Source organism: Notamacropus eugenii, chromosome 5 (genome assembly GCF_028372415.1).
Source record: "Notamacropus eugenii isolate mMacEug1 chromosome 5, mMacEug1.pri_v2, whole genome shotgun sequence".
NCBI classification, from domain to species: domain Eukaryota; kingdom Metazoa; phylum Chordata; class Mammalia; order Diprotodontia; family Macropodidae; genus Notamacropus; species Notamacropus eugenii.
The window spans coordinates 111,509,533-111,525,415 of record NC_092876.1 but is presented as its reverse complement, the minus strand read 5'-3'; the positions used below and the strand labels follow the sequence as shown (position 1 = coordinate 111,525,415).

Genomic DNA, 15,883 nt, shown 5'->3' with positions numbered 1-15,883 from the left:
AAGAGAATTATGCAAACTATGTTTCAGAATAGAGTCAACAATGCTTGGCAATTAAGTGAATCCTGGAATTGAGGGATAAAGAGAAGTTAAGAATGAGTCCATAGTTATAATCCCTGATGACAAAGAGGACAGTAGTATCCTCCACAGAAATTGGGGAGTTTGGAAGAAGGACAGGCTCAGAAAGAAAGAAGAGTTCCATTTTGGATACATTGAGTTGGAAGTGTGAGTGGGATATCCAGATGGAAATTTTACTTAACTTTTGCTTTATTTTTCTCAATTACATGTAAACAAAATTTTTACCATTCATTTTTTTTTTAATTTGAGCTCCAAATTCTCTCCTTTGATCCTTTTTCTCCCCTCTACTCAGTCTTTACTCTAAAGGAGGTCACATCTTAATAGATTTAGAGCTGGAAAGCATCTTATAACCTCTCCAATCTAAGCCCTTCATTTTACAGATCAGGAAACTGAGAAACAGAAAGGTAAAGTGTCTTGCTCATGGTCACGGAGAAAGTTTCCAAGGCAGGATTTGAACCTACATCTTCCTATCTCTAAATCCAATGTCTTCTCCATTAACTCATACTGTCTATCCTTGGCAGGATGACTGCTGGAAAAAAAATAGTCCCCCAAAAAGAAGGAGAAAATGACATCAAATATAGAAGAGGGTTTGGCCTCAGTAAGCAGATGGATGGAGAAAAGAATGCATGATGCTGCTCATGATCTTGAGGAATGGAAAAACATTATTTGAGAGATCTCTCTTTGTATAACCAATGTTGTCATCTACCTTAGGTTGACTATGCAAGAAACGTGAAAAGAGAAGAAAAGATTTGGAACAATCAATGAGGGGCATGAGGGAGTCAATGAAATAAAATTGAAGTACTGTTAAGTGGTAGTAAAGAGATTAGTATTGGAAGTTAATCAGTAAGTATTGTTATGTGCCAAACATTATATTAGGTGCTAAGGAAACAAAGACCAAAATAAAATAATCCCTTCCTTCAAGGAACTTATAGACAACATGTACACATAGAAGTGTGCTTCTGTCAATAGATAGATCAATAGATGAGCTATACAGAGATAGAAATCTATATATGTATATATTCATACATATAGATACATATATACATGTATGTATATATATATATTCCAAATACATCTTTATAGAAAACATGTATAGAATATATATGTAGATATATAGATAGGTATACAGGTGCATATCTATGTAGTTACATATCTGTATATGATCTCTTGATAGGTGATAGATAGATAAACAAGACAGAGACATACACACATAGTATAAACAAAGTAATTTGTGGGAGAAGGGTGGAATGTACTAGCAGCCAAAAAGATCAGGAAAGAACATATGTAGGAAATTGCATTTGTGCTGAGATTTGTTGAAACCTAGGAATTAAAGGAGGCAGAGATGAACCAAAAATATATTCCAAGCAAGGGGAACAGCCTTGGGAGGCAAAGGGACAGGGGTGATGAATATCAGGAATTGTAGTTGGTGAAATTATCTTGATTTTGTAAATTTTTCAGCTATGCTTAGTAATCCAGAAAAACAGACAAAGAGATGTGGGTGTTGATAGTGAGGATGAGAGGGTCACCCAGTAGTTATGATTAGTTTTTAGAATATTAACAGAAGCAAGAGATTCAAGGGTGGGAACTCATGAAACATTAAATTGGCAGACCTCGGAATCAAGCTTGGATATCAGAGCAAATGAAGCCAGAGGTGAAAGACAGGGAAAAAAAGGAAGATTAAAAGGCCAAGAGAAATTGAACTTGAAGACTTCTAAGATTCCTTCAAGTTGTAGTCATAAAGATATGCACACATCAGTCAAATGAGGGGATGGGACACTCTGTCTTTCTAGTTACCCTCCCGATAATTCTTAGGACCTTTACAATTTGTGTGCAAGCAGCACTGGCACACTCATCTTTGCTTCAGAGGTGGTACAACATGATACCACTCCACCCTAAAGTAATTCTGCTTAGGCTGGAGCCATGAAGTATAAAGGCAGGTGAAGTAGAATAAGGACTGAAAATATCCAGAAGAATTTAAATCAGTTTCCAGAGGAAAATGTTCACAAGAAAAAATGGTAACATATCACATGGAAGATATCTTATATTTGCCAAAGAAATCAGAAAGCAAACATTTAGGTTTTAGCCAGAAAAGGAGTGAAAATGGAGTCCAGGTCCAATACAAGAATGAAGACACAGCAGACAGTTGAACTGTTAACGACAAGGTTGAAATAGGCCATACTGAAAAATATCACCATGCCATCATTTCTGTTCCTTGAAAAGCAAATTTCCTCATCAGTTCATTTGCCAAAAATAAAGCAATTGTGGGGGGGAGAGGAGAGGCGTTAGATGGACAAAATTAAGTATCCAGTAAAGGAATTTATACATAGTAAAAGAAATAGGCGAGAATTAAAAGAAGTCTTTGCAAATCTTTGTTTTTGCAATGGTAATCTATGCACAATCCTATCGGTTTTATTTACTGATTTAAAAAGATAGACTGCTAAAGATCCCACCCAGTCTCATAATCAGCCCAGTTATAACTCACAATAAAAAGTATTGCGAAAGATATGTATTACTTCAATAAGATCAAGTAATCGGTACAATCTGGCCACAACCTTGAGCCATATCCACTGTCATGACCAAAATATATAGGAGTAAGCTGACCTGAGGAAAATTTGCTTGGAACTTGGGCTCCTCTGCACAGATTTTCACAAACTCGTTCTGTACAAACAGCTCGGAATTTACAAATCCTCCGGGGAAGGGTTCAGGAACGTGCTCCGAGAAATACTCTGGCAGGGGAATATTCAGGTGTCGAGTTCTATTAGGACTGAGGCAGCCAGGAGGGTGTGCATCGAGATTAGTTTGATATTTCAGGAGCCCTCTAAAATGGAAATACAAGTAGAGGCAGATGGGGAGAGAAGAAACAAAGATCAGATGCTAGAGTAATAGTATTCAACCCTTTGTCTCCTGAATAACTTTGAAAATTAAAGATGAACGAAAAGGGACAACATAGTGCAGGGATGTCCCACTTCAAGCCTCCACCATGCCATTTATTAATCATGTGAACTTGGAATAGTCATGTAAAGTTTCTGTGCCTCAGTTTCCTCATCAGTCAAATTAAGGGGTAGGGATTTGGATTATATAACTTCTAACATCCCTTTCAACCATGATAATTCTATGACCCTGGGCAATTGTAGCACTACATTTTGTTCTGGAGAATGAGAAAATTAAACTTCCCAATAAACGTTATCCTCAAGAATTTGTCTAAAGCACTTGTCTCTCCAAGTAGCATTATGTACCAAACGACAGTCAATAAGAACATGACTCTTTGTAGTATGCTTGGACTTGCTATCCTTAGGGTACAAGAAAATGAAGAACACATATGGCCCAACATAATAGAAAAAAAAAGGAGAAAGAAACAAATCCACTTTTGTTTTAAAAAAGAAAATAACATATTTATAATTCAGTTTAATTTCTTTCTTTTTGGTCTATATATAAACAGACATTACTGATTTACAAAGAAACATCAAAGATATTTAATAATATAAGCCAGAAACTAGACTTCCCCAAGGTCTGAAGATAATGTGCAAGCAATAAGCTGGTTTTTAGTAAGCTATTTACTATTCATTTGCCTTATAAAGGTACACACACACACACACACACACACACACATCACATTACACAAAATTAACAACTCTCAACTCTCATCCAAGTCAATTCGAATAAACTGTTATTAAGGGCCTGCTATGTGCAAGGCATTGAGACTACAAAGATAAAAACAAAAAAGAGACATTACTTTCAAGGCTAGGATAATGAAAACCTGTATACTAAATATTAGTATAAAATATACTAAAAATAAAGTAACTTCAGGAGAGAGAGGATTTTGACTGCTCCATGTAAGAAAGGCGGAAGATTGGGAGAGGCTTTCCATTGGTGGTGGCATCTGAACTGAGGACAGACGGAAACTAGGGGTTCTAAAAGGAATGGATCATGCAGTGATGAGGGTCCAAAGAGTAGGAGACAGAATACTGAGTCTGGGAAACAAATTGTGGGTTTGTTTGCCTGGGAGAGAGAATATGTGAAGGGAAGTGATACCAACTTACTCTAGGCCCCGTGGTGGGGTTGGGGCTACAGATGGAAGAAGCCTTCAGGAAGGGAGTGTTAAATCTGGAATTGAAGGACTGAAGGAATTTTATGGATAAATTAGATAGGTGGTCATTCCTGACTAGGGTAATAGGAGTGACGAGCATAATGTGGAAATGAGAATGAAGGTGTGGAAAACTTTAAGAAAACTGGCCGAAATGACTTCTATCCAGCTTCAAGGTCCTCGAATCATCTGCCCAAATATATAATCACTTCCAGTAAATTGTTTTGTTGTTTGTTTGTTTTTAATATTTTTTTCTCTCATCAAGCATTTTTTCTCCCTCTCATCCAACCTCTCCTACAAGATGGAAAGGTAAGAGGAAGGGGAAAGAAGAAAATTAGAATGAAATTATGCATTTCCCCCTCTCTACTTTCCCTCTCACATCATTTTCGGTGACTTGGTTCTTTCAATTGCCAGTGGTACTCAGTGATACAGATGTCCTTGTAAACTGAACTCAGGAGAAAAAATAAAAATTACTGATCTCTCCTACAGACCACTATATAGCAAAGAAGTTCACAAATAATGAACTTTATCTTATCTTTTTGCAGTTCTCAAAAAAAACCAATTCTTCGGAACACTAAAATATAAAATTAGATGAACCTACCTTCTGAATAAATCCTATCGGATAATGTGGTACCAAAATTTATAAAACATATCCTTCAGAACAGTGAATACATAAAGTAATCAGGTAATTCACCTTAGTAGTTAATTCTTAGAGTAAACTAAGAGGAATTCAAAAAGGAAACAAAGTATTAAAGATTTCACTTCAAGCAAGTATAACGAGTACAGCTAGTGCTGCTGTAACTTGCAAAAAGTACATTTGTACTTTTGCCATTCTCAAGCAGACCCGATATATACACAAGTAAGTTTGCCTCTGAACTAGAGAAGAGGAAAACTCCATCTCTTCAGGTACTTGAGGAGAATGAAGAATCCCTTGAAAGAAAGGAACGTGTCAATTCAAGTAGAATATAAAGAAGACAAAGGATGAAAAGTGCCAAAGGGCAATCCTAATTTATAGTAGAAAGTTGGAAGGTAAAATAATATGATGTAGAGAAGAAAGAGGAAAGTCATAAGAGCCTTCTTGTAGAGAGGAAAACTAAACCCTCTGAGCAGTAAATAGCCTCTTATAAAGCAAGGAATTGTGATATAACTACATAGAAGCCTCTAGATTAGGGCTGAGTTGCAAGAGAGGGAGAAGAGATGGGTAATGGTGTTGTAGAAGTGATGCCTCATCAGTTAAAGATCGGATCAAATGGGCTCTAAGTTCCCTTGTGACCCATGGTTTACATAATCCTTTTGTATTGTTTCCATTTTAACTTAAATCAGAAAAGAAATGTGAGCATGGAAAGGGACAAAAAGATCTGAAGAGAGGTGATGATTAAAGACCTAAAGAGGACTATCAAAGAAAAGTGTTAAATCTAAGGTTATTTTCCTGCAAAAGACATACAGTTAAGCATTTAAGATACTAAAGGCCATAGTAAAGCTTTTATAGAATATCTGAAAAGATGTTAGTTCAACACAACAGATTGTTTTACTTCTGTACATGGGAAGGGCTTACTAGATTTAGAAAAGCATCTGTCAATTGTGGATCTTGACCTGTGATTTCAGCTATTTAGGTATTTCTCAACTTGAAAATTCCCTCTACTAAATCATATCAGTAACTCTTCTGTAACCTATAGTCTTATAAAGTTATCTAGAGGTACTAAGGTTTCTTAATTTGCCAGTGTCAGAGAAAAAGCAGGTATCAGAAGTTTTCATCATAGGTCTTCCTGGATCCAAGCTGGCTCTCCATTCGCTAGAATATATACATCCACAACAAATATTAAGGTTTGTTTTTTCCAAGATGATATAAACATAATAAACCATAAGGAAACACTAAATTGCATATGAAAGAAGCACACTGAGCAAAAAAAAAAAACATATTGAGCAAAACATAATTAGCCAAAATATGTAAGCTAAGTTCACGTCAGAAACTAATTATGTCAGAGTTCATGAATCAGACAAAAAGAAATTGACTGGGAGTTAGAAGATATGGGATCAAGTCCAGCCTTTCTTCCTTGAGGCTAAAAATACTCTCTGGAAATTAATTTCTTCATCTTTAAAATGGAGAAATAATACTTGTACTATCCCACTTTACATCCTCATGAAGAAAAGTGCTTTGTAAACTATAGAGCACTATACAAATGTGAACTTTGATTATTATATTTGACCTTGTTCTTATATGTGTTACACTGTTCCCAGTGGAACATAAGCTCCCCAAGGGCAAGAATTGTTTTGTTTTTCAGATTTGGATTTCCAGTATTTATCACAGGGTCTTCACAACCTCTCGTGGATCTGTGATGCCATTGACAAGGATACCTCCTTGATTAGTGCAAATTGAACTCTACCAATGTTGCCTCAGTCTATGCAACTCTTAACAATCACCTCCTATCTATATCCTTCTCAGGGAGCCCATTCAACATAGTAAGGACCTTCCACGAGATTTTGTAATTGACTGCATATCAACGGGGCATGAAAGTTGTCTATCAATTATTCCTTGCTCCTGCTATGTGACCCTAGTAATTCCATCAACTTTTGTTATCGTACATCTCTTTAATAATAACCTTCATGCTATGTCTTCTGCATAATTCATCATTGTTAATATGGTGCAACCTGCTCAGAGCCACCACGTACCTTGCCATTACCCTTTAGACAATCCACAAATTAATTCTTCTATGATCATGACATTGTATAAATCACAGCAATACAGACTTATCACAAAAACATCTGTGTTATAAAGAGGGATTTTTGTTTTATAGGTAGTTTGGAACTTTTAAGAGTATTGCAAAATTTCACAAAATAAATCAAGTCTGTTCCTTCCCCTTTGCAGGTCCCTCCTATTCCACTCTGAACATACTCAACTGAGTGAGGCTGGTGACCTGCACAGCCCTCCCTCACTCAAAACAAAGTCAAGTGCAAGTCATGTCATCATTTCTCTGATGGCATGGTCTTCTTTGGCAATGAAGGATGAACACACACTCAATTGTCTATATGAGGTGTCTTTCCAAGGCACATGTATTGATAAGATAAATAAACTCTATGAGTTGCCCATCCAACAGTGCATCATAAATGTGAAAATAGTCATTTTTATCATATTCTTTATCATAAAATATGATATCATAAAATAAAAATCCAGACCTCCTCTATGAATATTTGGTTTAGTCCACCTTCTCTTCTCATTTTTATTTATGTACCATTTGTATGTGTTTATGCAAACATAAGAGGCACCAGAATACTTAGACTGGATTCAAGAAGATCTAAGCTCAAATTCAGTCTTAGACACTACCTCTGTGAGCCTGGGTAAATCATTTAACCTCCTTTTGCCTTAATCTACTGGAGAAGGAAATGACAAACAACTCCACTATCCTTGCCAAGAAAACCCCTGAACAGCATTAGCATGCTGTGGTCCATGGGGTTACAAAGAGTTGGACATACCTGAATAACAAGAAAAGAAGCACAAATATGACATGGTTTCTTGTACTTATACTGATGGTAGAATAAAATATGTATTAATCAAAACTTCACTTACGAGAAAATGGGTTTGATGTAAAAATCTTGATTTTTTTTTTTACATTTTCTATCTCAACATGAGCTTCCAAGTGTGTTGTATCCTTAAATATCCTCTGTAAAATAGCTAAAATTTCACCTTCTCCAGCCAGAGCCAAGGCCTCCATGATATTTCCCTGCTGACTATTCAACAACTCCCCAACCATCTCTACCTCACCAGAAACTTAAACTTCATCTTTGAATCCACTAGTTTTTATATGCAATCTTTTGCCCTATCTTGCTAAGTCCCAGAGCTCCTCAACATGCCCCCACTATAATGTCTCTTCTTCCTTTTCCCACAGACTTTTCAGTACACCTTGATGTGTTGTCTTCCACCATTAAAATGTAAATTCCTTAAAGGAAGTCACTGACTCACTTTGTTACTCATCATCCTCTCGTACATAAGTGCTTATTTTATATTTTATCTATCTACCTATCTATGTCTCTCATCAATTTCTTTAAACATATTGTTCTCTCTACAATTTATTACTACTTCATCAAATGGTAGTACTCACAATCTTTTTTTTCTTTACCACATTCCTCTGTAAGATTTAACAAATGAATCTATACTCTAAATTAGCATGGTCTGTACTGTCACATCACTGATTGGCTCAGATAGGTTCCACACTTCTTTGTCTCATTGAGGAAATTAATTTCCATCAATTAAACTTCTCTAAATCTTGCAGTCTGTGTCAATGCTGGTTTCTTTATTTATTTACCATTGTTAAATGATGATGGTTTGTTTAAATATGTTGGAATGGCATTGCTCCAATTGGGTGGAATAGCTTTTGTTTCCTTTTAATTTTTTTTCTAGCTTGCTATTGATATTGAACTTTGTTCTCTCAAGTACATGGTTAGATGGCATAGAACCACAAATATAGAAATGTACTTTGATTAAAAAAAAGAAAAAATTCATGTCCTATGCCTAGCAATAAGTAAAAAGGAAAAAAGGAAAGAAGTATTTATTAAATATCTACTTCAGGCCAGGAACTATAGTAAGCCCTTTGTAAATATATAAATCATAAATATTAAATATAATTTAATACTCACAACAATCCTGAGAGATAGGTACTCTTATTATCCCCATTTTACCATAGAGGAACTGGGGCAGATAGGGGTTAAGTGACTTGCCCAGGGTCACAAGAGTCTGACACCAGAATTCATGTCTTCCTGACTCCAGAACCAGCAGTCCATCCATTGAACCATCTAGCTGTCTCTTTAAGTAAACATTTGATACCTACTTAGTGGTCATCAATAAGCATTCACTAAAAGTGGCTACTTTATGCAAGGCACTATGGCAAGCATTGGTGATACACAGACAAAAGTGAAATTAACCTCAAGGAGTTTCATTCTAAATGGAGAGACATATGCATATATAGGTGGAGAGAGGGAGGAGGGAGGGGGGACGAAGAGGTAGAGAGACAGAGAGACAGAGAGACAGAGAGAGACAGAGACAGAGACACAGAGAGAGACAGACAGACAGACAGACAGACAGACAGAGATAGGAGACATATACAAATGAAATAGAAAGCAACCATTTGAGGAAAGGCACTAGAAGCTGGGAGAGCCAAGAAGGGCCTCTTATACCAGGTGTTACTTGAACTGAGATTTGAAGAGATTCAGGAATTACACAAGGTCAAGCTATGGATGTTGAACATTCAAGAATAAGGAATGTTTATAGAGCAAAATCCTGAAGATATGTGAGGAATGTCAAGTGTGTCAGTTTGTTGGACTGTGAAGAGGGATGCGGTAAATCCACAAGCAAGTGCCTAGTAGAGATACAAAAGAATGGGGTGGAGATGGGATGGGAGACAATATCTGCCTTTAACAAGGTCCCTAAAATGTCAGGAAGGGTCCATGTTGTGAAAAGCCTTAAATGCCCTACAGAGGATTTTATTAGATATTGCAGTAACCAATTTTTGATTGTCTATAAGAATAAAATAAAATTGATTACACTTTTTGTGATGTCATTTGATGCTTACCATTTCCAATATATCCCAATTCTAATCCCACTGTTTATAGGCATAAAGATACTCTATGGTCTATAGGGCTTTAATATCTCTCAATACTTAGTCTTGAATGATTTTTTTTCTCACTATAGCATTTGTTGTCCTCTCCTATGCCCATCTTTACACTGAAGCCGCTGGTATAATTTTGATATAATTTGAGGTTCCTGATTGAAATCTTTATAGAATTTATCTGTCTTCATCCTCTGCAACAAGGGCAAGTATACAAGAGGCAATTGTCTTTGAAATGATCTTTTAGCAAATGTTTATAACAAGCACTGCAATTCAAGGTGCCCAAGTATCCCATGACATGCTGCTTCTGGTTGTTTTTGAATACATGATAAAATACAACTCCTGTAACTCCATAACTGGAGACTCCAGAGAGAACCTCTGACATCTTCCCATTTTTCCATACTATTTCTTTTAATCTTCAAGTTATTCATATAGCAGCACTGTCAAGAATGCTATTTTGGTTCCTTCAATAGTACATCAACCCTGATCACTAAATCAGGAAATGCCCTTTTGACTGGTTAAGTTAGTATTTAAGGACAGTACAAAAACAATTATTCTTAGTATCTTTTCCCCTCTTCTCTACTAACTACATTAAAGAAGTAAAAAGGACCATGGACTACTTTTTATTCTCTTAGTTTTATAGGTTGCTAAGACCAAATAATTCATGAAGTGGCTAGGTTATTATCAATGAGTCTCCTCTTGTGTATATCATAGGTGCTTAATATTTTTTTAAATAAAATTCAAAGTGTTTAAAATTTTTACTTATAAAACATCATTGAAATACTTTGGAAGGATACTGAATTACATTAATGAAACAAAAAATATCATCATGAGATCTATTTGCTTGGAGTAGGATACAATTAAAATCTTATTTCAATGTCAGTTGATTTTTTGATCTTGTAATTCCAGAAGTTGGACTTACATGGCCTATCCCAACTCTAAATCTACAATCCTATGAATATTTATTGTGCTCATTATCCTCATATGTTTCTAACCTTAAATCATTGTTCAAGCCATTTCTCATTTCTCATTCTTCCCTGTCCCCAGTAATATCTTCAGTACTGACTTGTTGAATTCTCATCACCACTTCAATTCAGCTACACTGCTGTTCCACAAAGCTTTTCACTATTTCCTCACTCAGATCCAAAATGTTCTTTCATTTTTTATGATATCTTAGTATTTTTATTATGGTCACTTATATAAACATATTATTTAACTCGCAAGCTCCTTAAGATCAGAGACATCTCATTCTTCCTTTCTCCAGTCTTAGCACAAAATATAACAATTGCACATAGTAACTAAAATAATAATTATGGCAAGAATTTTAGAAATATTTAATTAAAGAATGAATGGTATGGTGCTATAGTGCATGTAGAAAAATGTCAGAAACAGCAGGTTTTTAATGATGTTAGGTTCTTTTGCCTTAAATAAGGAAAGTACTTAAATTTAAAAAAATAAACAATTAATGTGATGGAATCAAATCAGAATACCTGAGTTCTATTCCTAGCTTTATTACTTGCTACCTGAATGATCATGACCAAGTCATATAATTTTTATGGGCCTCAGTTTCTTCATCTCTGAAATGAAAGTGTTGAACTAGATGATCTTTAACCTTAAATCTACGGGCCTATGAAGAAAAAGGCAGTGTTCAACATTGTTACTATATTTCATAACTAAATGATTAATAATGGGAAAATGGGAAACAGGAAGGAGAAAGAAGTAGTGAGTGGTAAAGAGTCCTGCCGAATAAAAATCAGTGTGCAATAAGGGGAGTTGGGGATGTTAGAAGGGAGGGCAGATTGGGGGAGGGGGTAATCAGAAATAAACACTTTTAGAAAGGGACAAGGTCAAAGAAGAAAATACAATAAGTGGTGGTGCAGGGTGGGGGAGGTTAGGGAGGGAAATATAGTTAGTCTTTCACACCATGACTATTATGGAAGTGTTTCACCTATCTACACGTGTATAACCTATATGGAATTTCTTGCCTTCTCAATGTGGGTGAGTGGAGAGGGAAGAAGGGAGAGAATTTGGAACTCAAAGTTTTAAAAACAAATGCTAAAAATTGTTTTTACAGGCAACTGGGGAATAAACTATACAGGTAATGGGGTATAGAAATCTCGTGTTCTACAAGAAAGTAAGGTGGAGAAGGAAGGGCAGACTAGGGGAAGGAGTAATCAGAATGCATGCCATCTTGGGGTGGGAGGAGGGAAGATGGGGAGAAAATTTGGAACTCAAAATCTTGTGGAAATGAATGTTGAAAACTTAAATTTAATAAATTAAAAAACAAATTTTTAAAAATCACTGTGAGAGAGTAAGAAAGCTTATTTTCAAATTATTTTCAATTTTATTATAATATGCTTAAGAGAAATTTCTAGTTATTTGTGGAATATCTAATGTAATTCTATGTTCTTTTTAGTTAAAGTAAAAAGCTTATTTTCTTCATCATTCATTAGCAGATAATTAAACTATCTTAAAATATATTACATAATACAAATTTTGAATGTTATAAATTAAATACACAATTGTAATATAAAATTTATTAGATAATATATAAACAGTATAATTACATAAGACATAAGATTTATTTTCATAATTTACATAACAGTAAAATTACTGCCTCATAATTTATGTTAGAAGCATTTACATTTTTTTTTTGTATTTTCCTGTTACTGTTGCATGTCTGTGGACTGTTATCTATATGGGCTCCATGAGTTAATGATGGAAAGTAATTTTTTTAAAAATGTGACTTTAGTTCAAAATAATAAAATAATGCCCCAAACCAGAAGCGGGAAATCATTCTAATATATTCTTCTTGGTCAGATTAGGTCAAGATTTTTATGTTCCACTTGGGGTAGCACATTTAAAAGACAGGGGCAGAAAATGGGATATTCCTAGGCAATGTAGAATTCAACTAGAGAGGATGACAAGAGAATTGACAGAATGCATGTGTTCTCATCCCTATCTGCCATGTCAACCTTTCTAAGCCAGGCAGCTTACTTCACCTCTTTGGCTCTCGGTTTGCTCATAGACAAAATAAGGTAATTGGACTAAATGTGATCTCTATGGTCCCTTCCATATCAAAGTCCTATGATTTTACACTATATATAGTACCTTCTGACTCTAAATACTATGAGCTTATGATCCTATGCTTAGTTCTAGAAAAAGAAATTAAAAAAAAATCTTTCCTAACAATTATAACTGTCTAAAAATGAAATGAGCCATCTCATGAGACATATAATTCCATTATTTTGTTGATGTATGAGCAGAGGTTGGATGACCACTTATCAGTAATGTTGCTAAAAGGAATCATGTTAAATTTAGGGTCTGAATTCTATCACCTTGAATGCTGCTTCGAACTATGACTCCAAAAACTCAATTATATTTCAATAAATGAGGAATGTTTTCATTGTGATTTTGTTTTGTTTTCCTTCACTGGGTGTCAAAGGTTTTCAGTCATTTTACTTTTGGCTAAAAAACAAATGAACCAAGTTTAACATTAAACACCTAGATGGGAAAAAGGATAAATACTATAAAGATTTGATAGAAAACAGTTAAATATTATATTATAATAACATTTTTGTATGTTAAATATGTATATTAACATTTCAGTGAATGTAGTATAATCTATTTTCTCTTCTTGCTTATCATGATTCTTAATCATATTTCAAGGGGAAAATTGCCTATGCTTCTTGAAAACAAAATTTTTTAGCCATTAAATATTATGATACACTATTTTTCTTTTGTTTAAAGAAAATATAATGGTTTCTGACAATTTTAGTTTACCTTGCCTCTAGCTTGAGTGCTTTTTTCTGTAAAGAATTTAGAATAAAATTCCATTACTCAAATCCCATAAGAATAGTTCCACTTTTATATAAATGCATAATGTATTTTACTTGTTGAGAGACATTACTGAGGAGTTATCTGATCTCACCAAACTCAGAATAGTTTTTTTTTTCTTTTCCATTTAGATCCATACTTAAACTATATACAGGTTTGGACAGAACTAGTTGTCTAAGACTTGCCCACCGATACCTTCCCCACCTATACATATAGAAAGGAATTTCCATAGTAGACATTTCCAAAATAGATGAATTAAAGATATAGGCTGAAAACATTTGGCAAAATCTGACATTTTAGTCGGCTTACGTCCAAAAAACAAAAAAATACAATAGTCGAATGTAAAATGCTTTAGGTTAACACTTTATAGAGCTAGGCTGCAGTCTTGAATTTCTCACTGAATAAGTGCATAAATTCCAAAAAATCATGTGCTTAGGCTCACCCATACATATATGATATGTATGACTTTCTACTTCAAAGGGCAAATATGATACCATAGGTCAAAAGATCAATCATCATTTTGGGAAGGACAAAGGAAGATTACATTAAATTATTATTCAGAACTCTATATTGACCCAGGATTAAATCAAAATCAATATCAAAGATTTAGAGCTAGAAAAAAACCTGAGAAAACATCTACTCACACAACCTTATTTTACAGATAAGGATACTAAGGTCTTGAGAGGTTGTGGTTAGATCAAATTCATACAGATATTAAGAGTTAGAAGAAAAAGTCAAAACTAAGACCTTTGTTGATTATCTCCAATTTATCTAGTGTATATCTAATTTGTACATAGTTTTGTGAATTCCATGAGAATAGGGACTATATAATTGCCTTTATTTGTATTCCTAGTGCTGAGGTTAATAGTAGACACACAGTAGGTTTTTAGTAAAAGTTTATTGAATGACTGACTTCTCTGATGATTAATGAAAGCAAAATGTCACAAATGTAACTTCTTTTGTCAATTTCTTTTCCATATTCCATGAACATGCTAAGACATCACATTTCAGTCTAAGACTGAAGGAGCTAGGGATTGACAGGCAACTCATTGCATAACTTCATTAAAATTCATTGAAATTTTGAGATTTGCAGTCTTAATACCCTCTTCTATTATCTGCTGATTTATGTGTAGTGAACAAGGCAGTTTGACTGGTGTTTTCTTTGTTCAACTTGTGATAATCTCTCCATAATAATGTTCTCCAGTGAAAACAAGACCATGGAAATTTTCCACTTTCTAATGTACTTTTGTGATGGAGCTCTAGTTTGAGAATTTGTTGTTATTATTATTGTTTTAAGTCTTACAGAAACATTTTTGATGTAAAGATGCCATGTAAATGGAATCATGTAATTGATTAGATTTCATTCCAAAGACATAAATTTTAAAGAACACAAATTTCAAAATAGAAATGGTTAGATCTCTATTTACCTCCTTTTTATTTTGCTTTAGTTACACTCAATTTCATTGTAAAAACCAAAGACCTAACTCAATTTCAAGAAAACTAAATTTAGCATTAAAAAAAACTCTTCAACGACATTGAACCATAACTCCAGGAAATAGAGGGAAGGATGAAAAGAAGGAAGAAAGGATGATAAGAAGGAAAGAAGGAAGGAAGGAAGGAAGGAAGGAAGGAAGGAAGGAAGGAAGGAAGGAAGGAAGGAAGGAAGGAAGGAAGGAAGGAAGAAAATTAGTATTTACATAGAACTTTACAAAGTACTTAACATATATCATTTCATTTGAAAACACTAAAAAATAACCCTCAATCATATATTATTAGCCAATTCTTAAAGACTTGTTATAATTTAAAGAAAAAATATAAAAATTTTAATTCTTTTAATCATTGGTAAGACCCAGACTTGGGAGCCTCTAGGGCATGGGATTCTTAACTTGGGTTCTGTGAACTTTTTAATACATATTTTGGCAATATAATTAATATAGTTGATTCCCTATGTAATCCCATGTATTTCATTTTAGGCCTTTAAAAATAATATTCTGAGAAAGGGTCCAGATGCTTCACTAACTGCCAAAGGGGTCTATGATAGAAAAAAGTTAAGAACCCCTGCTCTTATGAGTAGCAGGTAGAATTCTGTGACAAGAAAACTGGATCCTCTTGAGCTCTTCCTCATATTCATTTTTGCTCAAACTTAGAATAAAGACATTAGCCAGATGAGAGAAATTATGAATATTTACAAGTTATAATGTCTACATAGTTTTTCCTCTCTAAAACTGTATTTTCTATTTTCAGTTTAGCTGAGTTTCATACATTTCCTAACCCAAGTTCACCTCTT

General features: G+C 34.5%; 1 protein-coding gene across 4 annotated transcripts in view; it reads right to left on the bottom strand.

The window, feature by feature from the left end:
- NOX4 (NADPH oxidase 4) overlaps window positions 1-15,883 on the bottom strand; it is a 234,822-nt gene that overhangs the window by 142,602 nt on the left and 76,337 nt on the right. For all 4 annotated transcript variants that reach the window (XM_072610604.1, XM_072610602.1, XM_072610601.1 and 1 more), the window contains one exon: window positions 2,677-2,893. In XM_072610604.1, coding sequence (XP_072466705.1) covers window positions 2,677-2,893 — 217 coding nt within the window. The remainder of the gene's footprint in view (window positions 1-2,676; window positions 2,894-15,883) is intronic.